The sequence below is a fragment of the Penicillium waksmanii genome, assembly GCF_028829765.1.
Source record: "Penicillium waksmanii strain IBT 27052 chromosome Unknown utg000008l:1.0-5622682.0:1.0-5626561.0, whole genome shotgun sequence".
Lineage (NCBI taxonomy): Eukaryota > Fungi > Ascomycota > Eurotiomycetes > Eurotiales > Aspergillaceae > Penicillium > Penicillium waksmanii.
Window position 1 is genome coordinate 434957 of NW_026643254.1, and position 27055 is coordinate 462011.

At 49.2% G+C, this 27055-nt stretch overlaps 5 protein-coding genes across 5 annotated transcripts; 1 reads left to right on the top strand and 4 right to left on the bottom strand.

The window, feature by feature from the left end:
- Window positions 1-313: 313 nt before the first annotated feature.
- Window positions 314-1424, top strand: N7481_008560 (isocitrate lyase/PEP mutase family protein; the record flags this gene model as incomplete). Its single annotated transcript, XM_057267779.1, has 3 exons — window positions 314-523; window positions 584-731; window positions 802-1424. 3 exons carry the CDS (start codon window positions 314-316, stop codon window positions 1422-1424), a joined length of 981 nt encoding a protein of 326 aa, XP_057118456.1.
- Window positions 1425-1694: 270 nt separating this feature from the next.
- On the bottom strand, window positions 1695-3329 carry N7481_008561 (uncharacterized protein; the record flags this gene model as incomplete). Its single annotated transcript, XM_057267780.1, has 6 exons — window positions 1695-1999; window positions 2050-2323; window positions 2399-2586; window positions 2636-2714; window positions 2767-2807; window positions 2978-3329. 6 exons carry the CDS (start codon window positions 3327-3329, stop codon window positions 1695-1697), a joined length of 1239 nt encoding a protein of 412 aa, XP_057118457.1.
- A 519-nt stretch (window positions 3330-3848) lies between these two features.
- N7481_008562 (uncharacterized protein) lies at window positions 3849-4482 on the bottom strand (the record flags this gene model as incomplete). The annotated part of the gene is made up of 2 exons (XM_057267781.1): window positions 3849-4175; window positions 4378-4482. 2 exons carry the CDS (start codon window positions 4480-4482, stop codon window positions 3849-3851), a joined length of 432 nt encoding a protein of 143 aa, XP_057118458.1.
- Window positions 4483-4679: 197 nt separating this feature from the next.
- Window positions 4680-5279, bottom strand: N7481_008563 (pH-response transcription factor; the record flags this gene model as incomplete). Its single annotated transcript, XM_057267782.1, has 2 exons — window positions 4680-4979; window positions 5037-5279. 2 exons carry the CDS (start codon window positions 5277-5279, stop codon window positions 4680-4682), a joined length of 543 nt encoding a protein of 180 aa, XP_057118459.1.
- A 19076-nt stretch (window positions 5280-24355) lies between these two features.
- N7481_008564 (uncharacterized protein) lies at window positions 24356-25519 on the bottom strand (the record flags this gene model as incomplete). The annotated part of the gene is made up of 1 exon (XM_057267783.1): window positions 24356-25519. The coding sequence occupies one exon, from the start codon at window positions 25517-25519 to the stop codon at window positions 24356-24358; it is 1164 nt and encodes a 387-aa protein (XP_057118460.1).
- Window positions 25520-27055: the final 1536 nt, after the last annotated feature.

Below are 27055 nucleotides of genomic sequence, written 5' to 3' on the forward strand. Positions count from 1 at the left end.
TCATCTATGCCTCCTTTCTAAGCCAGTACGACCCAAGAATGAGCAAATGATCAATTTCTGGCTTAGCACATGATGGGATGTTGCATCCTCAAGAGACCTAAGCCCTTTTTTTCGTGACCAGTGTCGGAGATCCGCTCGGGGTTATTCTGCGCAATTGAATTCACTCGAAAATCGGGCCATGCTACTCCGGATAGGAGACTATTGAACTATAAGTAGTGAGATCCGAAATTTGAATTCAAACCAAATCATAATTCGCCTTACAATCACACAAACTCTTTCTGTCTTTTCCCGTCGTTGTGCTACCGTCGGCACAATGACAATCACTATCACTGTTGAGAAGGATGGCTTCTATGAAGTCAATGGAATGCGCCATGAGCCTAGTGTCTCTCTTTATGTCATTCCCGCTGCGTCTAAGCTGCGTCGAATGCTGAAGGACTCCAAGGACCTCATTATCTGCCCAGGAGTGTACGATGGTCTGTCTGCTCGAATTGCCATGGAGCTAGGCTTCAAAAGCATGTATATGGTATGTCATGCGTTCTGGTTGCTCCTCACTTGGGCCTTGGGCCATAACTGATGTCAATAGACTGGTGCCGGTACAACTGCTTCACGACTTGGAATGGCGGATCTGGGTCTAGCTCAGCTTCATGATATGAGAACCAATGCGGAGATGATTGCCAACCTTGACCCATTTGGTCCTCCTCTTATTGCAGACATGGATACCGGTTATGGAGGTACGTCTAGAAGGGCTTGCTCAAATAATACAACTAAACATGGATGTGGAGCTGACATGCTCAATTGCAGGGCCTCTGATGGTGGCCAAGTCCGTGCAGCAGTACATTCAGGCTGGCGTGGCTGGATTCCATATCGAGGACCAGATCCAGAATAAACGATGTGGCCACCTTGCCGGAAAGAAGGTAGTGGGCCGTGAAGAGTACCTGACGCGAATCCGGGCGGCCAAGTTGACCAAAGATCACTTGCACTCGGATATTGTCCTCATCGCAAGGACTGATGCCCTCCAACAACATGGCTATGAGGAATGCATCGCCCGCTTGAAAGCAGCGCGAGACATTGGGGCAGATGTAGGTCTTTTGGAAGGGTTTACATCGAAGGAGCAGGCGCGCCAGACAGTGCAGGATCTTGCCCCCTGGCCTCTTCTCCTCAACATGGTAGAAAACGGTGCCACTCCAGTGATTACCACCAAGGAGGCGGAAGAGATGGGATTCCGAATCATGATCTTCTCATTCGCTTCTCTTGCCCCGGCTTACATGGGCATTCGGTCGGCTTTGGAGCGCCTGAAGACTGACGGGGTGGTCGGAACGCCCGATGGGCTTGGACCTCGTAAGTTGTTTGAGATATGCGGACTTATGGAGTCTATGAAGGTGGATACAGAGGCAGGAGGCGATGGCTTTGTGGACGGTGTCTAGGGAGTGATGAGAAATTGTTGATTGAATTTCTGTGCTTCCTCTTGTTTCGTAGCTAAATAGAGCCAAATCCTCGATAAAGCTATTTTGAACCTTGAAATCACAACTAGCCCCTACTTAAAGTGAACGACTGGAGAAATCCGCGGAGAATCCAGTTTCAGTGACAGTCACAGGATCCGGCTCGATTAGTTGGACGACTTCCTTCTCCACAGTGATCCAATTATCAGAGATTCATTGCAGAGCATCGGCCATATACTTTGCGAGACAGTCGCTTCAGTAGAGGATACCCCGGTCAAACCCCGCATTCGTTCTTCGAGGAAAGGTGTCCCCGGGCAGCTCCAACGGAAAAAGTATACAGATGCTTGACCGCTCAGGTCTCAGCTTGAACCTCGCGCATTCCAGTAGCAGGTCTTTCAATTGATGCTTCCTTTCCTTGGTATTTGTGAGAGTATACAACCCGAAGAGTTCGTCTATGTTTTGTGTAATCTGATCACAAATTTCGCCAAGTGCTTCCCCCGCGAGAGATGCCCCTGCAAGGCTAGTGGAAGCACGCCAGTGTTGCCAAACATGCGGTGGGACTGATATTGTTAGCACAAAGCCCCCGGTTAGGTCAGGTACGCTAACTTACAAGCTCTTGATACTTTGGTGTCAACTTCATAGAAAATTTCGTCATAGAATCTGCCTGGGAGGCCAACCATATAGCGGGAAAATATTCCATGGTGGATTTGCTCGGAGATGGCTGCCTGAATAACCTGAATAGTAAGAGCAGAATTGTTGTAGCTAAGCAGAGCTGCATCAAGACTAGCATTTTTTGTAGACTGTGCTGCATGGAATACTTGGTTGAAATGCCGTTTGGTCCAGTCCTCCAATCCCCGAAAAACCTTGCGCATAACTTCAACGACCTCACCATCGTCAACGCTTTCAGTCCATTTTGAAGCTCAGTAAGCTTGGCCAATGTCTGAGATTTCTCTTAGTACAGTCTCTGCATTTCTGCGTGACTCTTGGAGTAGCTCATTTTGCCGTCGAAGGCTCTCCTCTCCGATCAATTGCGCCATCCGCGCCGCGTTTGCTGTCTTCTCGGCAATTTCTAGTCTTTGCATTAGGCTTTGATTCTCCCGATGAAGATTCTCGATCTCTGCAACAAGATCAAATTGAGTTTCAATATCTGAGTAATTTAGCTTGTTCTTGAATTTGGAAATCTTGCCCTTGCTTACCTTCGAAAGAATCCCCACCCAAGTGCTCTGGGAACGTTTCAGGAAGGAAAGCCGATAAGACGCGGATCAGCGAGTTTCTCTGTACTGTGTTCAGGTGTCACAGATGGGTCTTATCTCTCAACGGGTCGTACCATGCGGTTGACGCGTAGTCGACGACCGGCGTGACGCATGCCTGGTAAAGCTGTCGCATCTGTTCAGGCCGCAGGTGCCGCAACCCACATAGAACGATGGTGGTTTTGGTTGCGCGCTTGATGGCCTGCTGTACGTGTTCCTTCCATCGTAGCTCCGGGTCAAAGACCACGCCCAGCAGATTCGTTGTGGGTGAGGGTTAAACAACTGTACCATTCACGACTATCTGGCCTTGCAGCCGGTCTCCTCTCTTCCTGGCGAGGTGAATGAGCTCAGTTTTCTTGACGACGAAGCAGGGTCCAGTTTGCCGTGCCCACGTCTCAATACGGAGGATATCTTCGGATTGTATGTTGGCCAGGTTCTCTTCGGCCGACCTACCCACTCGCCAGCGGAAGTAGTCGTCTATAAATGCCGAAGCGCCTCCGTGGATGGTGACGGGTTGATCAACTAGGTCAGCGTTGAAGAATGCGAATAGGATGGGTGATAGCGGCGAGCCCTGCGAGAGTCCCGCGTTGGCTAGCGGTGCTGTCTCGGTACGAAAATCGTCGAACCCTATCTTGAGCATGGCGGTCCGTCCAAAAGGTTGCAATCCATTTTCGTTCCACAGAGGGAATCCGTCTGGTTCGTAAACAGGCGTCTAGACTCATCTCGTTGGTTCCGTTAAATGCTCCCTTTAGATCGAATGAAACGAGGGTGACTACTTTGTGTTATACCATGCTTGGTCGATGGAATTCGAGAGTACCAGCAGCGTTTGCTCAGTGGTCCTTCCGGGGCTACCGCCGAACTGGGTGTCCGGCAGCAGCCCGTGCTTTTCTGAGAGATATGAAAGTCGTCGGGCGACGACTGCTTCCAGGAGCTTGCCTAGAGTGTTGAGGAGTGAGATCGGACGATAGGCACCTGAAATCAAATAATCTGGCTTCCCAGGCTTCCTTAGCACCACAATCTTCGTTCTCCGCCAGTGTTTCGGGTGGTACCCTAGGTTCACTGAGGTATTGCATATTTTGGTGATGACGCTCCTGAGGTGTGTCCAAAGCTGTTTCCATTAAAGCATCGGTAGATTGTCTCCTCCCGGGGCGGTGGTTCCTTAAGCAGCTTTGAGGGATCGTTGAATTTCAAGCTCGGTGATAAGCTGCCACGGGAGTTCCAACGGGGCCGCCATGGACGCGTTGGTGACTGGCGTGTCCATTTTGGGGAAGAAGAAGCGGAGGAAGGCCTGCGCCTTGTCTTCGCTCTCGATAATTCCGTGGCTGCCCACCTTCAAGACCCCAAGCTGTCTCGGGATTTCATGTAGGTAGTAGCCTCCCAGGGATTTCTTCCCCGGTTTCGTCCAAGAACGTCCTCCAGTGTGATGTTTTAGCCTTTTCAATGGTCCAAGTCCAGGCTCGTCTTTCCCTAACGTTGCACAATGTTCCTACAATCTAGACGCAGCCTGTTGACAATGTCTTGTTGAACTTTAAAGTTTGGCATAAACCACCGCTTAGAGTAAGGAGTTGGGCGTGTGTCAGGTGTATACTGGTTCGCGGCCTCCGTTGTCGCATCTATGGGTTTCTGGACCATGTCGCCGAGGGTTGGTCGAGTTTTGATTTCTTTCATGGGTCGACCTGCTTAACTACCTCATCGCCAATATTGGTCCAGTCTGCGCGGGTGTAGGCCTTTTTTCCTGTTTGGTAAAGGTACGTTGGGTTTGGAGCTTCCATGGTCGGACCTGTAATTTTCATGGTAGAGGTGGCACTTGATGAGTCGATCCGGTCGGTTCGTCGCCGTCAGATCAATTGCGGAGGTCCTCCCTGGGTGTTAAGGGACCGGTGTGTTACTGTCCCTCTAGCAAGACAGCCATGTAGGCTGTTGGTCTGAAATAAATTGACTAGGTCGATTGCGCGTTACGGCGAAAGGTTCCAGAAGTAGGGCGGAAGAATCACGAGACTAGATCTTCTGATTCCCAGAGAATACGATAATCTTTTTGCTTCATGCTCATCTCAGAAAATCGAATCTCCGGGTCGTTCGCATGAGTCTTGACATGTTTCTTCAAATCATGGGGCCGCTTGTAAGAGTCGCCGCAGACATGGCATTCGTGAGGCTTGAACGGCACATGAACCCGAACATGGGAGGTAATATGGTACCGCTTGGCAGCAGTAACATTGCAGCTACCCCATTGGCATGCCAAGCTGAGGTTGTTAGTGGCCTTGCGGTCAATATGCCCCTCGCAGATGTGCTCCTGTGTTGCAATAACAGTTAGAAATTTCGGGGGCAACTGATTCGTCGACGAGCTTACATATAAGGCCTCGGCAGTGAAAAACGTTTCACTGCATCCAATCCATTGGCAGGGCAGTTCACGAAACCTATCTGTGGACGTGCGATTGACAGCCGCAGTGGCGGCCCCAGTACGGACGGCGGTCGAGGGGATAGAGATTGCAGTTGTCTTAATAGACGCGGCTTGCTCAGTGTCCACGACAAAGGCGGAAGTTATCGAGGTCTGCCGCGTGGTACTAGAAAAGCTGAAATTGCTTTCCGTCATGGTGCCAAATAGAGCTATGCTGACAGAAAGCCTCAGCACAAGTTCAGATGAGTAAAGACGTGGGGTCCAAACCAACCAACCTCTAAGAGTGGAAGGAAACGAATTGAGGTGACTTATTCTTGAGAATGCGGTAGGATAGGAAATATACTTTCCAGCATACGTGGTCCAGAGGTGAACGAGAGAGATAAGGTGAGAAACTAGGGAGAAGAAGAAAGGGAGCATGTCAGGCGGAGTTAGCATCCGCGGGTCTTCAAATTGGGAGTCATCAGGGACCTACTCCGCCGAGCGCGTGCCGCGGGGAGGATAAGGCGGTGAATTTACGCGGCGTAACGCGTCGTTCCCTTAGTCGCGTGGGACGCATTGGCAGCTCCGTTCGAAGTCAACAAACTCCACCTGGTATGTATCAAAAACAACCTTGCATCTTTGGAATTATCAACGGGATAATTAGACCTTCGCGGCAACTGACTGACCATGAGCATCGCAAGTCTATTTCTGCCGGCGAGTCCGTGCCCCTCGGTGGTGACATAGATGAAAAGTGACTGTTCGGTCGGCTTTCGGCTGCATTATGCATAGCCTAGTTCGGAGGGAAACGGTCATCTTCATATCAGCGATTTGATAACATGGTTAGTTTGCTTCCAAAACGTCTGAGGGATGAGAACGTACTTTGTCAGCTTTGTTTCATGAAGTTGGTTATAGTGGCAGCTTTCAATGGTCGTCTGCATTGGGAAACTGCCAAGGCAGTTCATTACCAATGTTACTCAAACTATCGCTAATGATCAGCAGATGGCTCGATATGTTCGTTTGCAACTCACCGTTCTAGCGGCATCAATGAGATTCCCATGCCAGCCATCATACAGTATCTTAATTGGATTTGTGGGAACGGCCAGAACAGGCTGAAGTTCAATATATCTCACGTCAGCAAGATTTCCTGTGACCGAGGGCTACACATACTTGCTCTGAGTGTAGCTTCACTTCGAGCACGGGCAAGGTAGAGACGAGACAGCAGGCGTCAGCTCGATCACGACCCAGGGGTCCAGTATCAGTCCGTACCCAGAGGAAATAGATGTGGGCACAGGCTCATATTCTCCAATGTATAGCTGTATGCTTTTGCTGCTTATGTGGCCACAGGCAGTGGCCAGGCGGGTGTTCAATCATGCCAGGACAAAGAACCACTAGTGGCTAGTGAACAAAATATTTTGATGTTTTGTCCAGGGCAGGCTAGGAACTAACCTCAAAGCGAGTGCTCTCGCGGCGAGAGATCCGGGGAAGTTCTCATACCGCGGCCTGCCATGTCGCTTGCCCGGCTGCAACTGGGGGCTTGACAGAGCTGACCATCAGATTGTGGCCGATAACTCAATGCATCACTGGCTGATTCAACTTTCGGAGAAACCGTAGTCTTTCTCGGTGCTCGTCGCTGCTAGGTTTCCCTTCGTTCTTGTCGGATGCTGCGATAGCTCGGTCTAGCATGGGACCGGACTATGCCATCGTCGAGGTTTCGAATCGGAGGTGGGGCAAGAGGTTCATAGCCGTCGGAATACAGCAAGTCCCTAATACATTGACAGTTAACTTGTACCGGACAGGGTAATGCTGGAGAGATGAAAACACTTTGGAATTTTACCGTACGGCTAACCGGAGGCCATCAAGCCTTGCTGAATTGGGCCCGCTAAATACGCCAGGCGAAGTGGCCGCGCCAACCATGTCTTCAGAAACAACAAAGGCGCAATCATACTGGAAGTCAGTGGCTTGGCCCATCAGGCTGGTGCACCTGACTTAGTTGCAAGGATGATGGGGGAATACGGCTCGGTTCGTGTCGACTACAATAATCACATTCGCCCTATGGTGAGAAAGAGACATCAGCGATATTTCTGAAGAACAGAGAGCCCCAAACAGAAAGATTCCACACTGAGATTCAAAACGCAGTCCCGGGCGTTGGGAATAGGCAGTGGCAACGAATGGGGCAACTTACAAGACATGGGCTGGCTCATGGTAAAACAATCGGCTTCCTATACAGAGAATCGTCAGCACAGGCTAACTACTCTCGAAAATGCTATAGTGATCGAAACTTACTTTGCCAGCTACTACTGCGCGCGGCATTCGAGTTTGGTCGAGCCGGCTTGGTAGGGGACGATTTCGGTCTATGATAAACCATCAGTAGGTTGCTTATGGAGGCCCTTCATAACTCACTGTCTTCGCAACCTGGATTTATTATCGAGACCATTCTAGGTCCGTCGATTGAATTTCCAGAGGAACAACCGAGACGGAACTGATAATAAACATCTTCCACGTTAGCATGGTCTCAAATGATTGGGCAACCAAACTTACCTGCCGTTAATAGATTTCATTGTCGAGCATAGAAAGACTAGGAGCGATACAATAGGTCAGTTCGATCACAAGTGCATCACAGTTCGGGGTCGGGCCAGTCCGTACTGGAGGAGAGTAGCTGGCGAAGTCGAGAAGTATTCGATATTCTTTGTTCAAGGATGACAAGCGAATGCTTGAGAACGACTGTTCTGCTGGCGAGAGTTCGGGTACTTATAGCATTGCATCCAACCCTTACTCTCGAGTCGATGGACCAATCCTTGCGAATTGTGAGGGTCTCAACACCGCTGACCCTCAGATTTCAGCTGGTTCAACATTTACCCATTGATCTGATGCAATATTCGGAGGCATCGCGGCTTTTTCTTGATGATTGAGTATATGAAAAACCCTTCCTCACTGTTGGCACCGTTTCAACACTCCCGGCGGTCCGCAGAAAAGCGCCGACGATGTGTTTCAACATTCATCAACATGGGTTTGCACTTTATCGCTACCAGAGGTGGCACAACAGCGGCCACCTCATTCCAATCTATTCACTGATCATGGGCAGTGTTTCGCCGATCAAAACGTTGAATGATGTTTACGTCGTCGTCGTCTTTTTCCCCCTTTTTCTTTTGTTAGGGTTCCACGCGAGATCGAGGTCTGAGTTGCATGTAAGTGAGTGCCTATACGCAGTGACGGATCTGCCGATTTTGACAGCTCTTTTTTCTGTTTGTTTTCTGCTATCGCTACGGAGCAGAACTGTGCTATCTGCATTGCTTTTTGATGTCGCTATTGTTTCTTCAAGACCACAAAGTACCTGTTTGGCTCAGTTTCATTCCTGAGCGATAGACGAAGTTCCAAATTTTATTATTGTTCGAATATGATGTTCTAGTGCACTTTGCCAGCCCGGTCAAGCCATTGTCGGAGGAAATATCCCACGATCCGGAAACTGTTTTCGGGGCTACTTTGGACGCGAAGATGTGCTCGTATCCCGCGAGATAATCTACCCGCCGCGGCGGCGGCAGAAAAAGGGGTCTGTCTCGCAGCGCAGACGTTCAGGTCAATTCCTTAGGTCGCAAGCAGCTGCTTCAAAATCATTATATGCGACCGAGTCGCGGCATGGTGTAGTGGTGCCGAGGGTGTGTCATGCCGACCGAAGCCACCGATCAAGTTGGCATCAATGTCCTCCTCAGCTAGAAGCCTTTCGGTAATCTCGTAATATGACAAAAACGTCGACCACCAAAGCGGGGATTTGCCGTCATTATCTATACAGTTCACATCCACTCGAGGATGCCGGAGAATGAGGTCGACCACTTCCAAGCTTCGACTGCGGACAGCGAGATGGAGGGCTGTCGCACCATCACTGTCGATTACCGCCAAGTCAAGACCTTTCCGCCCCAGGAGCAGCTTCACAGCATCCACAGATCCATGCGGGACTGCCTGGTGCAGTGCCGACGCATCAGAGTGAGCATACATTGGCTGGACATACTCTTCCTCTCGTGAAAACACAGCCTTCATAAAGGGCCTATCGTATTGAAATGCCCAATCCCATGGCGAGCGACCAGAAACATCGTATGCGTAGGGATCACCACCGTTGGAGAGCAGCGCTTCCACCAAGTCGATTCGACCCCACCATACGGCGAAATGGAACGCAGTCTGGCCTCGTCGATGCCGGAGATTCACTGCGCAGCTGGGCAATTCCAAGAGAGCCCGCAGCGTCGAGCATGATCCATATGTAACCGCAAACCATAAGGCACTTTCCTGCTCTCGGTTTTGGATATTGATATCTAGCCTAGGGCTTTCCAGTAGGAGCTTGAGCACTGCAGATGAAGAGTACTTGAGAGGCCTCATGACCGGGGTTTTCGCACGAAAGAAAGCATTGACGTTTGCTCCGTGGTGAAGCAACATGAGCGTAAGATCAACATTGTCATCTTTGGCGGCCAGGCCCAGAAGATTGCTGTTCTGATATTCGATGTTGAATTGAAGGACTGCGGTTCGTAGTCGGTAATACAGCGCTCTGCAGGATCTTGCAAGAGCGAACTTTGCGCTACCATGTAGGTATGTGGTAATCATCAACACTATTTCTGGAGGCAAGTCTCCGATTTGAGACTATTAATCTGTTTAGTTTCCCATGGGCAATATGTCGTGAGGATAATTAACGAACCATGATGTAAAAGAAGTGTGAGAGGGTGTGAAATTGAGAGAAGCTTGTAGAAAGCCAAGAGACGAGCGCAGCTTTATGAAGGGCTCCAGTCCTCAGACCAGTCCATCCGACTAAAGCGTTTGCAGCTATAAATAGGTATTAGCACAGGGCTTCTGGGATCACTTCAGTGGTTCCAGGGGCCTACTCTCTGATGCCAAAGTCACCATTGAGGCCCCAAGGCGCTTCGTTGCTCCTGGGAACGTGGAAGGTCTTCCCCGGGTCACTACAATTCTCTCAGCATGTCACAATTGATGTGACTCCAGACCACAGGCTATTTCTGTCCAGAGAATAAGGGGTGAAAGTGTCAGGGCATGCTGAGTGCCGCGACGCTCCAGATAATACCATGCATTTTCAGGCAGCATCGGATCCAGTATGCCGAAAGGGCTCACTACTTACCACTTTAGGAGCCGTACAGCTCGCCACCAAAGCCTTGAAGAATGTTAAAGAAAATACCGTCTGAAGAATACCATGGCCACGGTTGTTGGTGAATTTAAAGTAGACTCAGTGTCGCTTCGATTGCATTTCACTTTTATCAAAGTTTCATCCAAATCAAATATCCCCAAGCCACGAACTATCTCGACTGCTCCTCTTATTACAAATTGCTTCGCAATTTTGATAGAGGCAAAAGAATACATCTGCGATCAATCCAATTTTGATGGTTTATTTCCCGAAGCCATGACAGAACCTTATGGAATGGCAGCCCCATGCTCTAGAAAATTACGGCGGCCCTGCATCCCCTGTCGCAATTCCAAAAAAGGATGCAGTAGAGATATACCCGCCTGTCAGTCTTGCTGTGAACGTGGGCAACCGAATCTATGTTTGTATGAAGAACGGGTCGCTTTGGCGTTGGGGTACAAGACAATGCCGCCAACCCAGCCAAGAAACTCGAAGCGGCAAAAGGCTGTCTTCGAGGTCGAGCAGACGCATTATCATGAGTGGAATGACAAGACGATCGATGTACAAAAAGAGACCGGGCAATTTGCCAATCAATCGGGGTATGAATGCCAATCTCCATCTACCAATGACGTCTTGTTTCCCAGGGACTTCCAAGCCAGCAACGGCCTGATAGAAGATTGGAAAAACGAAGGCGAAGTGGTGACATCGCAGAAGTCACCTCCCGGTCTCGTCGGTCGCTTTCCACTCACTACAGGCGATCCTGAGGAGCGCCCCAGCTCTTCCAGTCCTTGTAGCAACGCAGTCATACTTTAATATGGCACTTCCGGTAAATTCGGCTGTCTCTTTGTACATTAGCATTCACGGCTCACGCTATTCCAGGTTTCCTTGCCACCTCGGCTCCAACCCCAAATTCCAGCACCTGGCACTCCGTCAGCCGAGAGCCACCACACCTTTCATCAGCTCTTACTGGTACTGAACTACTTATTGGTTACTGCAATTATGCCCGGTGATGAGGGCACCTTATATGCCATAATATACCGGAATGACCATAACTGGGAGAAGAGTTTCGTCTTGCAGTACTGTCACTTGCAGTCCTGGCTCATTGATATCCGCGACGCGTTAAGCGAATTTCAGGGCTTGCATACTATGTCCTGCGAAGACTTGGATATACAGATCCGATATATTCTGTCCCTTTTCGGGCAATATTCATCACAAGAGTCTAGCTTTGTTCAAACGTGTTTCGAACAACCCTGTTTTCCTTACAGACCGTTTGGTGCGGGAGCCAGTATCGCTCTGATATGCTACGCTTTTATGGGTATTGATGCTCTGCATATACGGGGCTACGAGTCGAAAGAGATATGGTTACGTGACGAGCTATTCTGTTCTGCTATGCTGGAGCATCTCAGATTTTCACCAATATTCTCCTCTCATCTCTCGATGAGGCAGCTACAGTCCATTCTCACAAGCCTTCAAACGGCGTTCCAGAACGAAGAAGTCAGGGTTGCGGCAGTACTTCCCCAAAGAATTGATGTCAAAAACAGAGCGGAGGTGATAAACTATTACACGCATGCATTCTTATCGTTAGATCCGCTCCTTCTTCCCAGGATATCTCTGGTTTGGGGGATTAAGCCATTTGCTAACTGCACCATTCGTGATTTGGCCACCACCTCTGCAATTTTGTTCTACAGCAAAAGTCTGATCCCAGATCTAGAAGAAGATATCAAAATGATCCCTGAAATTATGCAATCAAAGCCCGATCGCATCGTGGTCACGGAAATGTTTCATGTCAAAGCATGGCAGGAGATTTGTCGGGGTGGCCGCCGAGAAGAACTGTACATTAATGTCTTTTATGTTTCTGTCGGACCTATGGCACAACGGATGACCTAGAAGGGGCTGGTATATTGACTGGATGATCAGATACGAGAAAGAAACCTAATTTCTTAATTCGAATAGAAAGGTCCATTTGAAGATTTTTGACCGTATGTATCATAACCGAGAGAGTAGGCTGCGGTAAAGTTATGGGAAAAGAATCATGCATGCCCTGCCGTGGTAAAAAGTACTGAAGTTACCGAGCTCGGTTTGATGGCATAGCTAGCCCGATGGATATTATTTCCTATGCAGCGGATACAGTACCCAAAAAGACTCCTCTGTGGCGAGACTGAGAGCCTCTTTCCACAATCACAACGTTTCAAACTTTGGCCTCCCTGCGGGGGCTGAGAGGGGCCGAGATATGTGTTTGTGTATCATTAGTTGCTGCACTGGTGAAATCAGTTCAAGTCTCAACGACATAGTGCTAGGTGAATCATCACTGAATGATCTAGATTATGATCCATCACCATCCCATTTCAAAATCTGTTTTGGACAACTGCATAGCTGCAAATCTCGGCGTGATTGCTTTTCTCTCGACATCATCTTGCATAGAAGTGTCTTGGTTGATTTTTTTACACTACATCACCCCCCTATACAAGCCTTTAGATCGCCAATTTGTCTATCCCAGCTTCGCCGCATTGCTTTCAGGCCCGTTCTGTATTCACGACTACGAAAAAATGGATCTGAATGGCAAACCATTGTACAGACACTCAAAGCTCGACTTCAATCGCTTCTGTAAAAAGCCCGTTGGTATGTGATATCTGATTCCGGCTATGGCAAACATGAAAGCTAATCCTGATCAAGACAAGCCTCCATCTCCGATGCATCGCTCCTCTGAAGCCTTTGTGAACCGGCTCCCTTTTCTATATTCGAAAACCGAGGAGATTGTCTGGAAATGGGAGCAGTCCAAGTTCTGTGGCCAGAGCATCAACACTACCTTGCAATCCACCATCATGCCACAGGATCACCCTTCCAACAGACCGGACAGGGCAGACAAATTCGTTTGTATGCTGAATGGAAGTGTCGTCGTGAAACCTCCGGCCTACCTGACGAATCTGAAGCCGGAGGATTATCAGGTGGGATTTCTGCATACAGAAAACCTGACAGATATGAAGATCATTCTCCTTGAGCTACCCGAATGGAAAAGACCTTCCAAAGTCCGGGAAAGCATGCTTCGTTTTGAGAATTTGCTGGCCGGGAAAAGTTTTCCACTCTTCTACAATTGGTCAACCGAGTACTGGATCTCAGATTCGGTCATTCTCGATCCACGGTCAACCGATGAGGTGGAGATGATCAGTAAGGGGAAACGGACGGCAAGTAGTCAAGATTTGAGGTACCTTTGCGCCGACCTTCCGTCAACCACGATAGGACCTCTTTTCAACACGCTTGTGACCTCGGGGAATGCAGACCCAGCCTGCTTTGAGTATTCGATGGGGTTCATTTGGATTCATGCGTCGATAGATGGGAGGAACTTCGAGATAGAGCTTGACACTTCTATCGATCCGTCTTGCGATCGCGTTGATTACATGCTACAACAGATGAGAGAGAGGTCGTGGTTGGTTCAGGCAAAGCTAGCGATCAAGCTCGAGAGGTCCAGCAGGGTGAAAGCCGCTATCTCGGTTCAGGTTCTGGGCGTTTCTCAAATTCGCGTCACTTCTACTCATAAACCAATTACTCATCAGTAGGATGTGTTTCAGAGCCAGGTGCCATACCTTCGCCTGGGCCATGCTATTTGTGTCAAAATGTCTCTTCAAATTCCATCATCTTCATATCAAGTTAAAAACAATTGCGTTATTCGTCGCGTTGCCGCTGTACCGGAAAGACTTACCGAAGGGACGAATTGGTATAAAGAATCGGCCACTGAGCAAAGATTTACCTCTGTGTAATACGTAATATCGACTGACTCGGTTGGTAGGTATATTCATAAAAGGTACATTTGAAAAGCCTTTGCTGTATTCGCAGAAGACAGATGTAGTGTATAACACGTAGAGAAAGCACCAGAGTGGTCCTAGTCCAAAAATACAACAGCTGCTAGTCGTAAGGCAAGAGTGTAGTCAGCGTGAGAGAGCCCATATGACGAATTCTTGATGAATCTATGCATAGATAGTGTCCATAGAGGCCCCTGAGCCAGCCGAATTTTATCCCCGCTGCGACCGCCGGGTCTGCTCCGTCTTCTGCTCCGGCCCAACTGGCGCATCAGTCATATCACTTTTGATCCGCTCCTCTGCTTCCGCCTCGACAGCCTCCAGCCGGTGGAGAAGGTCTGCCAGGTCCCTGCGGAGATCCTCGATACACTTATTTTGGTCCGTCAATTTACAATCTAGGGATCTGGCCTTATGTTAGCCCTTTGTGTATTGCTTGGAGGAAATGTAAAACTCACTTCACCCGCACGTCTAATCTTCAAGTATCATCTGTTAGTAAAGACTTTGCTTTCACGGTAAGGGGTGACTCGGACTAACTCTGCGAGGCATGTGAGGGTAAGCACGTTGCTATCTCTGGGCTGAGATAAGTGTCCGCCGTATTGAGGACTCGGAAGCACCCTGTGATCGTGGGTACTGGGAGGATTGCCCTGTTGCGAAGCAGCTTGATCATTCTTGTTGGAGGGCGTCGATGGCTCTTCCTCGGTAGTGTCTCCAGACAGAGGTCGGGATGGGCTTCGGCTGTATTCGGACTCCGAGGATGACAAGGACAGTGCGCGCTGCAATCGACGTCGGAAGTCTGGCATCTGCCGTGTGTATGGAATTTTCCGAATGGCTCCCATAGTCGTGTATCGAATCAAGCGGGGTGCTGCCGACAAATAGACCTGTTTGAAAGTTATGACGGGAGTCGCTCTTATATGATTCGTGACGGGTGACACTCTATATATGTGAATATAGATTCGGCGAGCAAATGGTCGCAGTGGAAGAGGCCATCACCCTGAGCCCCGGCCAGCCATATCTGGCCTCACATCGTGAAAATTCAAAGCGGGGCCCAATAAGCATTTGGCCACACTTCAGCGGAGTTTCAACGGGACAAACGTTGACTAACAAGCTCTCGGCACGAAGTGGACATCCCAATCCGCGGCTTGCAGAAAGTTGGATTTGCGGTTGGAGTTGCAAGTCAGCGCCCAGCGATTGGTGCCGCAAAGCTGTCACTTTCAATGTGTCCTACTAGCAAAGATTCATCTGCGTGCACATCGGGCTGGATAATCTTGTAACATCCTAGCAGGGGTCAATCGAACTGATAATTTAATTAAAGATTCGTTCATTCAGTGCCTATATTAGATAAATGTAGTGAGGAAGGGTAGATGCGTCCAAAATTGGTAGCATGCATCGAGGCAGCTACGATGGCAAAGTCTACAAACACAAGTTCGAGGGTATGGTCAGTCGATTTGCCAGAGCCAGCCTATTCTTTCGAACTTACCAGCCAAGTTGAGAGTCGTTTGACATTTGTCAACAACGTTGAGGCATTTTATTTGTCAGGCCTAGACCCAGGAGAGCCAAGGGACCAGGTGGGGCGTGCCACTCCACCCGCTCTCTCCGCCCCGAACTCTTGAAATTTCTTATTTCAACGTTGATAAACCGCCTCAACACCCACGAAATTAGGGTCGCCCAGTGCGAATTTGAAGTCAAAATCTCTGGACTCGGCAAAATTTACGCAAGTGGTCGCTGCCGGAGACCCTACCCACAATGGCATAAAAGACGCTCTTTTCCCGTCGAAAAGAAAAGCAGGACTTTCCTCCTCACACTCCAGGCCTCGCAGCCTTGGGGTGTCTTTTGCAGGTAAGATCTGCGTTACTAAAAAGTCTTCGCGCGAAAGGCCCCGCGTAATCAAGTTTGCCTCGCAGGGGGACGCTGCGTTACCAATTGAGACCCGCAGGAGAGTGTTGCGTCAACAAGTTCTCCCTCGCAGCAATGAGCCCTGCGTTGTAACAATGTGCTCCGCAGGGACATCTGCGAGATCAAGAGTCTCCGCAGGGACATCTGCGACATCAAGAGTCTCCGCAGGGACATCTGCGACATCAAGAGTCTCCGCAGGGACATCTGCGACATCAAGAGTCTCCGCAGGGACATCTGCGAGATCAAGAGTCTCCGCAGGGACATCTGCGAGTTCAAGAGTCTCCGCAGGGACATCTGCGACATCAAGAGCCTCCGCAGGGACATCTGCGACATCAAGAGCCTCCGCAGGGACATCTGCGAGATCAAGAGTCTCCGCAGGGACATCTGCGACATCAAGAGTCTCCGCAGGGACATCTGCGAGATCAAGAGTCTCCGCAGGGGGACGCTGCGAAACCAAGGGAGACCCGCAGGGACGCCTGCGTTACCAAGAACCTCCGCAGGAGACCGCTGCGACACCAAGTTCTCCCTCACAGCCCTGAGCCCTGTGATTGTATAATCTTGAGCTTCCATGCAGCCCTGAGCCCTGCGTTATCAAATTTGCGCTCATTAGGCGACCCGTGGCGCCGCGGTCCTCGTCCTGATCCTCTGGCCATTGCAGGCACCTCTTCGTGGTGTCAGAGACTAGTATTCGGGGTCGTCAGATCCCGAAGAAGCCAAGACCTGCTCCAAAGAATCAATAGAATCAAGAATCATCCCGCATACTTTGTGTCATGCCCTTCAGCCTGTTTGTAGAGTTCAATAGCCAGGTTCCTGGTTCGCGTGTAGTTTTAATGTAGCCTTGAATCACGCCCTGGCTTTCGACAATGGGCATTTCTTCAACGTAGTGCGAAGTAGAGCACTGAGTCATCGGACCAGTGGGGATCTAAGTGTATGATAGCTTGGTGGCCGATCCGAGCGACGCGTGCAATCCAAAGTAGCCTCCATTTGTGTGAATGCGTATCTTTGCTGGCTATCAGTGGTGGCAAAAGTTGTCGCGACGTGATGAGACGCGGGTTATCGACAGTGAGTAGGTAGTGTTGGCGTGCTGATGAAGGCGTGCTGATGGTGAAGACGTGTTGGTGGTGAGGACACGTTGATGGTGAGGGCTGGAGATGAGGGCCGGAGGTGAGTGACAGTTGAGAGTTGGTGACATCGATGGGAACCAGTGGGTCAACAAATTGATTTGCGGCGCGGCGTAACTGCCGAGCGGTGAAGTGGCTGCCAACGGTGACTACCCATCGCCGTTACCGTGGGATCTTCGTTGGCTCACCAATGATGTAAAAGATGACAGACGGTGAAACATGATACCGTTCATCAACCTAGAGTATTTCATTACAGCAGATCGCAATTAGATTATCTGTTGAAAGTCTTTTCTGGAAAACTCGATTATGGGCTTGGAGTTGCGTGATGGTGCAATCAACTTTGGTTCCCAATTCAAAAATATGTTAGAGGGTACGCCATGTACATCTATTGACGATAGACTGTATCGTTATTTTCACTCGGGTCGCTCTTCTACGCGGCTCGAGCTTCGCCGTATATTCTTTGGCGATACACAGCTCTTAGGTATTATCGATGAATGATCATCATGTGCGTAATATATATCCTCAGATGCGCACGTACATGGTAGCAGTAGAATTGGAAAACCATCAGAATGTCAGCGATTCAAGCCCTCTATTCTGGCCCTCTTTTCAAATGTCATATTACGTTAGCACGGCCAAATGAGAGACACTCGTGGAGCTCAAAGGGGTGATGTAGCTGGGTACGAGTCGAGACTCACGGTGGCTATAATATTCTAAAAAGACGGTGGATATAGTGAGGCAGATTTCGCGCGTTCAGCGCATCTGCTCCCGTGATCTAGTCGAATGTAACACGTTGGCTTCCTTAACGAACCGGGTTCGATTCCCGCAGGGCGCATCTGGATTACCATTCCTCAGAAAGACGGTTCTCGCTCATGCATCGTGTTCCCAACCTGGGGGTTTCCCAGCTCATCTCGCGTACATTTTTATCTCGTGGGCCTCGTGCTTTCTGTCGTCACTTGACACCGTCCTAGGGCAGCACCCGGCGGTATACTACAGGCGACAAGGCCGTGCACTGACGCGTCGCAGCGTCTCTCGTCGGGCGCAAGTGATAGGCCCCACAATGGCAGAACAACACAGCTACGTCCGAGGTCAATAAGCACGGCTATTCTACCAGTTATCACAAACTCGCCTGGCATCCTTCGAGTAACAATTGAGCAATTCCAACCGCTGCAGCAATCGAACGGCCGTAATTCGCGAGGCTGCGTCCGCTGGTGAATTCGTGCCGTTCGGTGGTGACCCGGGGCACAAGAATGCGACAATTGCGGTTTATTGCCAGGAATGAATCACCTCGAGTATGGCAGAGTGACTCCCTTAGCTCGCACCCGTCGGCCCTACAATGCACTCCCGCCCAGCTCCAGGTCGATTCCTGTTTTCGGCCATGCAACAACCTCTATCGGCAGCAACTTTCCAGCGAACTCGGTCATGATGCGTGATATAAGGATTGCCAGACTTCACCTGTGGAGCATTCGATCGGCTTGCGGCCACGTTTGGAAGGGAAAATTTATCTTTATATCAGCGGTTTGGCAAAAATGTCAATTGATTGTCCCAAGCGTGCAGTTATGAGAACGTGTTGCCAGCTTCGTTCGCAAAGCAGGCCATGGCCGCAGCCTGGGTATCGCTTTCTGCATTGGGACACAGCAAAGCAGTTTGCCGAGGGATATACTAATTCTCAGCACACATTTTTCGCTGCTGGCGCAAGAGAGGTCTTCGCCACTCACCATGCTCGTGGTATAGATGAGCTTCCCTAATACCAGCCCACAAACAGAACCCCGATTGGACCCGTGGGAGCGGCCGAACCACGGCGGTTTCTCACTGCCTCTCCATATTAGCATGATCCCAGGCGATGAGGGTAGTGCAAACCTACTTCAGTGAAGCCTGGCATCAGCATAGGCAGACTAGACACGAGGTAGCTGTCTCGCCTCATTTACACGTCAAAGGGCCCGGCATTGCTCCGTACAGCAGGAATGAGTGGGCTATATCTGTCAATGCGTATCCCTAGGCAACTTCCAGCTGTGTCAGTGAAGGACATGACTGGAGGAGATAGTCATGGTATGTTGTTCTGAGGAGGCTAGGAACTGACCTGAAGATTACCGCGCTCGTGGCGAGAGATCCGGGGTGGATCCAATGCCGTGGCCTACAATGTTGCTTGCTCGGCTGCAACCAGGCTCTAACAGAGCTGGTCCTCATAGTGTAGCCAAAAGCTCAGTTCATTCCATATTGATTCTTTTACTGGGGAAACCGTGGTCCTCCTCGGTGGTCGTTAATGCTCGGCTTTTTGCTGTCGCCGGACGCTGCGATAGTTCAGTCGGTCTATCATGGGTCAAGATCAAGCCTGTCGATATACGGAAGATCTTTCATGCTGTGACGGTTAACCTTTAGTTGGAAGGAGGGGGCATGTGGGAGATGAAAGCATGTTGGAGCTCTACCATATGCAAATCGAAGAGGACTCAGGTTTCCCAGGGGGTTTTCCGTCAACACCAGCGAAATGTCCCTGAAACAACAAAGGCGAAACACACTGATTGTCAGCGGCTCGGTCAGTCGTGCATCCTCAATTTGAGGGCGATGGGAAAGTGTGGACCGGCCTTGATTATTAGCTTCTTGGTGAATGCTCTATGGCTAGAGAGAGGCATTAGCATTGTTTCTGATAATCAGAGAGCAAGGCAAGATAGAGGATGAAGAAAGTCACATTCGCATAAAATTCAAAACGCGGCCCCGGCCATGGGAATGGGTAGAGGCGACGCACCAGGGTGAATTAGAAGACATTCGGGGGCTTGCAATCGACTATTTGCCTTCCTATGAAGCGTCAGCTTGAAGTAAGTAGTCTTGAAACTGCCGCAATGATAAAAACTTACGCTGTCAGCTATAGTTGTCTGCTACATTCTGGCACGATCAAAGCAGTTGCATAAAGCATGTTATCGATCTCTGAATGATGGTAAGTAGGTAGGTAGCTTATGAAAGCACTTTGTAACTTTCCCGCAGATTCCATTGTATCAGAAGTCGTCCACGGTCTGTGTAAGGATTTGCCAGAGAATGGGTGGGTCGGCACTGATGTTAGACATCTCGTCGTGAGATGCTGCTATAGCTCGCTCGGTCTGGCATGGGGCCGGATCATGGCTGCTGACGAGGCCTCAGATTGGACGTGGGATAAGAGGTACGGAGCCATCGGAACACGGAAACCTCCTATTACAGTGATTGTTAGCCTTGATCAGACAGGGTAACACAGAGGAGTTTAAAACGCTTTGGAATGGTACCGTATGGCTAACCGGAGGTCCACAAGCCTTCTCCTGAATTGTTCCAATTGACAACTCCAGGTGAAGTGGCCATGGCAACCACGTCTTCAGAAAACCAAAGGTGCAAGCATACTGGGAGTCAGTAACTTGCCTCATCAGCCCGGACACCTGGCTTACTTCCAAGGACAATGGGGGAATAGGGGTTCGACCACGTTGACTGCGATTTTGGCATTCGCCCTATGAGGAGAAAGAGACGTCAGCGAAATTTCTGAAGAACAGAGAGCTATAAATAGATGGATTCCATAGTGAGATTCAAAACGTAGTCCCGGTTTTGGGAGTAGACAGTGGCAACGCGTGGGGCACTTACAAGATATGGACTGGCTCATGGTAAAACGATCGGCTTCCTTTATAAAGAGTCGTTAGCACAGGTAAACTACTCTTGAAGCTGCCATAGTGATCGAATCTTACCTTGCCAGCTACCGCTGCGCGTGATATTCCAGTGTGGTTGAGCCGGTTGGTTAGTGGATGGTTTCGATCTATGATAAATCATCAGTAGGTAGCTTATGGGGCTCTTATAACTCACTGACTTCGCAACCTGAGTTTATTATTGAGACCACTTCAGTTCCTTGAATTGAACTCCCAGAGAAGCAGAGACGGAGCTAATTTGAAACATCCTCCACGTTAGCATGATGTCAAATTATCGGGTAGCTAAGCTTACCTGCCGTTTACGGATTTCGATGTCGAGCATAGGCAGACTAGGAGCGATACAACAGGTTAGTTCGATCACACGTGTATCACAGTTTTGGGTCGGGTCAGTCCATACCGGCGGCAGCTGGCGAAGTCGAGAAGTTCTCGATGTTTTTGCGGGGTAATATGTAGAGGAATATTTGAGAACGATCGTTCTACTGGCGAAAGCCCAGGTACTTATAGCCTTGTACTCAGACCTGACCTTTGCGCTGGTGTCATGAATGCTGCCAATTGTGAGGATCTCAACATCCTGGCCCTCAGATTGCAGTTGACCTAACGTTTAACCTGTGATTGAGGCAGTATTCGGCGACATCACGGGTTTTTGTGCATTCTGTTGATGATTGAGTACAAAAAAGCCCACCTCCCCGTTGTTCTCGTTTCAACACGCACAGTGAAACCGCAGAATAGCGCCGACGACAATGTTTCAATATTCATCGACATGGGTATACACGTTATCGTGATAGGAGGGACGGCAAGTGGTTGTTCGACCATTCTGTCTTGGCGTTTGCTAGGTGTCTCTGTATACTGATTCCGCAGGCTGGTCACCAGGGGTTGGCAGTGTTCACTCCCAGAACGGAGGCGAAGACTGATCATGAAGCAGGTTGAGCTCTCCGTCGAGCCGCTCGATCGCCATCCTTTTTTCAAACTGTTCTCCCTCCTCCTGGGCCCGCCTCAGACCATCAAGTGAGGTATTTAGTGCTTCTGGCCTAAAGGACCTGCCTGTTTCAGACACACTGCCTCAGTCGGATAAAGGTGGCTGCTATACCTGAACGTCGACCTCGAGCTCAGATGCAGTACATATCTGGCTCTCGCTCCTGGCCCCCTTCCGTTGTCAGTTCGTCCTGGCTCCATCTGAGCTGTACTATTTCCAACAATATTTGAGTACCTTCACTCAGGGAATCGCCACTTTTTGGACCCGTGGGGGGAGGGGGTGAACGGCAACAGGATACATTTTCCCAGCATTGATTAACGTTGTGATGCTTCGGGTGGGCCGTATGAATGACTTCTTTGACTTAGGCTGCATAGCATAAATACCCAATCCGTGGGTCCTAATGGCCTAATTTATACGCTCATTTCAACATCTGAACTGTTTGGCTGATGGGAAATGCGCTCGCTGGCTACGACGTCGTATTTTTCCCCATGGGCGGGTAGTGTGTGGAGCGTGGGAGCCAGTTCTGCGCTGGCCTGCAAGTTCTCATTCATGTTTGATTTTGATTGAGCAAAACATTTTTTGGAGAAGATGTCCGAATATTCAAAAGTTTGTTATGCTCATGGAGACTGGACACCATGAATATGGGCTGGGTTCCTTTCAAACTAATTTTCACCTCATTACTGGCTGGTTGTGGTACCGAATCGCTGTGGGGAGATCGTGGAAACAAGAACTGATTTTGCTCCTCTTTCTAGATCTCTACGCTCCAGATTTGAGACGATCGTGGATAGAACACTGGCTCCACACTTCAAAACCTGTTCTCAATATGCTCGATATCAAAGTAATCATCGACGCTGGCCTATCCGCCAGACTCTCACGGAAGTTAAAGAACAGCCATACTTTCAAGACCTAGCTAATCTAGTCTGATAGTATGTAAACAAAATACTTTGATGTCTTTACAGTCTGGACTTTTGGAAAAGAAACCAGCTTTTGTGGACTTTCTTCTGGGCATAGGATTTCTGCTTTCGATCGTAGGGTTAGAAAAAGAGCACATGTATGGAGGAAAAACTAGAAAATGCACTTCTTACTCAAGCAATTCGAAGCCCCGCTTATTTTAAAGGGAATGGTTGACATATCTCAAACTCCCATGATACTCAACTGCTTGTACGCCACTATTTCCTTCACCGAAGCTGGCATGCGTGACCCCAGAATTCGCCTTATAATCTGGCTCATGGCTCCGTTTCAATAGATCAAGAACCCTTTGGGAATGGTATATGACTAGACCTGGTTGCTCTGCTCTGGCAGCATACTGAGCTTCCATGACATCTAATTGCTCCATGGTCGCCGTGAGTTTCTGTTGCTGTGGTACATGTCATCCGGATTCCTAGAATGCCAACCTGATTAGATAACTTATACTGTAAGCGCCACATGAGAAGCCCGAAACATACATCAGAGCTGCGCCATACACGCATTGGAGTGCCAAATGGCATGCGGTAAATCCATCGTGAGACGGAGAGTTCGTAAGGGGAGTGGAAGAGAGCTCGCCGCAGTCTATGGTGCAGCAATACAAGAGCGAAAAGACATTCGACACGACTTCGCTGCCTAGGGAGCCCCATCGTTCAGTTTTGAGCTCTTTGGTATTCAGAAGAAGACTTCCAATCTGTGTCATGATATCAATGATTCGCGAATGCAGAGATATATCTCGCTGAACTAGGACGGAGTGCACGTATTTATATGTTCTTCGCCCATGACCTCGCTCTGGGCCGGATGTCGTTCATAACATGCAATAGTATGGTGACGAGCTCAATAGCTCACCTGGCTGCATGGTGCAGGTGGGACATGCATGGACCCTGTTGGCTCATTTTCATTGGCAGAACTGAGTTAGTATTCATAGCATCCAATGATGCTAATGATTTGGTGATTTGGACGACCCACAGAAACCATTACCTGATATCGGCCAATAATGTCACTGAAGACCCGTGTATGTGTGGGCAATATAATTTACATGACGTTGGCAAGGCATTTGCATGATGTATTTTAGACGAAAGTGCTATACGCTTGCTGCCTGCGTGCCCCTCCTTGGTTGCTGTCAACCTCCCCAACCGAAAGGCTTCTTCCCGTTGACTCTTGATCATCATCCAACGTTGAGATACGTAATATGGCTTCAAGGCTCCCCCTCTGAACACTGTATCTCATCCGTGATAAGATCGAGAGCCAGTCCTTTACCACCTCTCGAATGGCTGAAGAAGCTGAATGCGGCAAGCTTACAATCACAAATATTCGCAGAAACTTGCGGCGATTTGGGAGCTGCCAGTTCCTAACGCCTGTTATTCTACATTTTGCTCCTGGAACGCTTTAGAGTGATATTCACGGTGTCCATGAGCTGTCACACTTTCCTGGTGGTGACTCGGTCTTTCGTTTCCGTAGCTTCTCTGTTGAAATCTTCATTTGTTGCCGGCGTTCGTCAGTATCCAACCAGGCTAGCCGTGCTCAGAAGAATTCTATTGTAGCTAGTGATGATGCGAAGCCTCTTTCACGTCAATCTTATCTCGTTATATATGTGTTGAAGAGTAATCTTCGAGTCGGTCATGGATGTGGCTATAGTTGAAGAACCTAGAATGAGGTTCTCGCTAAAGCCAAAATGGATAGATGTGGGTTTGTAAACAGCCATTGGGTGACAATGGCAAGGATAACTCTTGCTGCCAACGTATCCAGCGTGCAGACCTTATAAGCCTCGGTAACCACTATTCAAGACATCATGCAGAAAAGCTCCTCTAAATACCACTCCCCCTTCGCACTTCGTCTGTTTCGCGTAAACCGAAGAAACGTTTTCGCTTCGTCTGAGCTCAGACCATCTCGAAGGCGTGAACTGGCTAGACGAAAAGTTCCATAATCATGGACTCTGTAATCCTCTGGAATAAGTTCTTGCTGCCTGTCGGCAGTGGACGGGTACCACTCTTCAAGCGCAACCATGACCAGTTCGTCCTCGCGCGGAGGCAAACTGAGATGCCTTCCTTTCAGCAGTACGCGTTTCCTTACTTCGGAAAGCCGTCCCTCTTCAATTTCAAGGACCTTCTCGGCCAGAGCAGCCCATAACGAGCAGTTAAAGAAACCTTGTACCGAAGGCGCTTGTCGAAGGAGATCCAGTGCGTCTCGGCGTAGGGCCGGATGACGGCACTTAACAGTGGTGAAAAATAGAGGCATGCCGACGCCCATTTCGAAAGTGAACGGTGATTGTGATCGACCTGGCGTTGCTGAGAAATCTAGAATATGCTTTGACCAGCTAACAATAGACCGGAATTGACCTAAATGCATATCATACTCGGTCTCATGTTGTTTAAGGCAACTTGAAATCATGACTGAGATGGCTGCGTGCCAACTCAATAGAGTTGCTGCAAAAGCTGTTTTTGCGAACGAGGAGTCCTTTTCACTCCATATGGCAAAGTCGACCCTCCACCGCTGGAGCTTGGACTGAAGATCCCATTGACGCGACTGGAAGAGGGGCGACCTGCTCACGACCTCTCCAGCACGGGTTTGTCTGTTTGCTTCTCTTTGGAGAAGCATCGTTTCCGCTATTAGCGAGATGATCGTTGTTCGATAATCGGCGGGGGTACGAAGCGCAGTTTCCGTGAATGCAATAATTGCCGACGAATTTTTAATCGGATACCGCGTAGCTACCAACGCGAATGTACCCAGCCGGAGGAATAATGGGACAATAACATCTCGCAGGACTGACGAATTCCAAGCCGCATCTCTTCTGTCAGGCAGAGCTGCGATGAGACTAGCACCCTGGTTATATAAATGTAGAGCCTCTTCAAAATGACCTTGGAGAGCCTCGATACAGATATATAGGATGCAGGTCACAAGCGCGATATACATATCAGTGGCATTTTTTTTAATCTGCCGACGCATTTGGGAAATTGATCGGCAATACCACCTGAGTGCTTCGCGTTGTTTGGGCCCTAGTTCCGTTGCAGTAGATACCGTTGATGTACGAGCAAGGCGGTCCCCATCTTCGTATAGCCCACTGATAGCAATAATGGCGTCATATACAGCTCGTTCAGAGCGGCAAGTCTCTAGGACTATTCCTTGCCAAAAGGAGACATCAAAGCAGCCTCCGATCGCAGGACCGACTCGTTCAAAATAGTACTTAAGTGCTACTTCTTCTCGATTTTCTCGAAGAGATAGGTCGAGCGGAGAATAAGTACGCAGAATAGATGCCGGGCCCGGCGCCTCGAAGGCATTGTCATATGAGCAGGATCGGATAGAGGTTCGACAGCGTAGGCAATAGGGCTTTTCCTCGTCACATTTCACTTTGTGGGTCCTATAGTCCATTAGATGGTCCCTGTGCAGGAAATCACTACGCACCTACAGGCTATACAGCCTGTTCGGGATTTCAGTTTTACAGTTCGATGAATTGACTGACGAAAGGTATGTTCCATGCTCTGAAGTTAAAAGAGCAGCCAATGTAAGAAATATCCGAGGTACGTGGTAGCGTTTTTGGACAGAGCCGAGTAAAAGTGTCATAAATCCACACACAGTAGAGATGGCGTGACGATAGAGTGTGCTCGAGTGAAACGTCAATGCAGAGGATCGAATGGCGAACTGAGGGGCGGGTCTCAGGTTACGTGGGAAGGAGTGGATACTCGCTCTATAACATGATTGGCCGATGTAGTGCGACATGTATCTACGATGTCAGATCACGCTAGGGAACCGAGGGATAAACACCATCCGAGAAGGTTATAAAAGATCTGAAATGCGCACAAATATAGTTATTACTTGTATGCTCCTTTTGACCGAACCACTTTCTAGACCCCGAAGGGTCAAAAATTTGCTCTCTAAGCAACTTGAACTTCAGTTCTAGTGGGACTACGGACTAGCCACAACCTCATACAATCGTCGATCCTGTGAGTCTAAACCTAAGCTGGACTGCTATTATTAACTAGCTCTAATATGGAAACCAAAAAGGCACCAGTTAAACCGACGGCCTACACAGCTACCATGAAGAGTGACAGCGATGACAAAGGCAGCTTAGTTGTTGGTCTGTTCATCCTGGGGGGGTGCAATCACCACTATGATATATTGCGGAATCCGACAACTTATTGAAACAATGCCGACATATGGCGTTCGAGACATTTCTTCGGATCAAGTCAAGTACATGCGGGGTGTTCGGCGGAGGAATCTGAGCTGGCTATGGTATAACTCTCGGACAGAAGATATTGCCTCGGCGGCGTGATGGTTTCTCGTATTTACTATGATTGCAATGAGGCTTTCATTTATTGGCTGTGGGTCCATAAAATAGTTATAAAGTGTATGTTGGTCAAGTCGATTTCGAGAACGACTGTAGAGTGCGTGGCCGGCGACGACTCTCACCTCCCGTGGTGCCGGCTGGGAACCTGTAAATACCTAGCCTGGATGGTATTTGCAGAGCTAAGAAGAGTCACCACC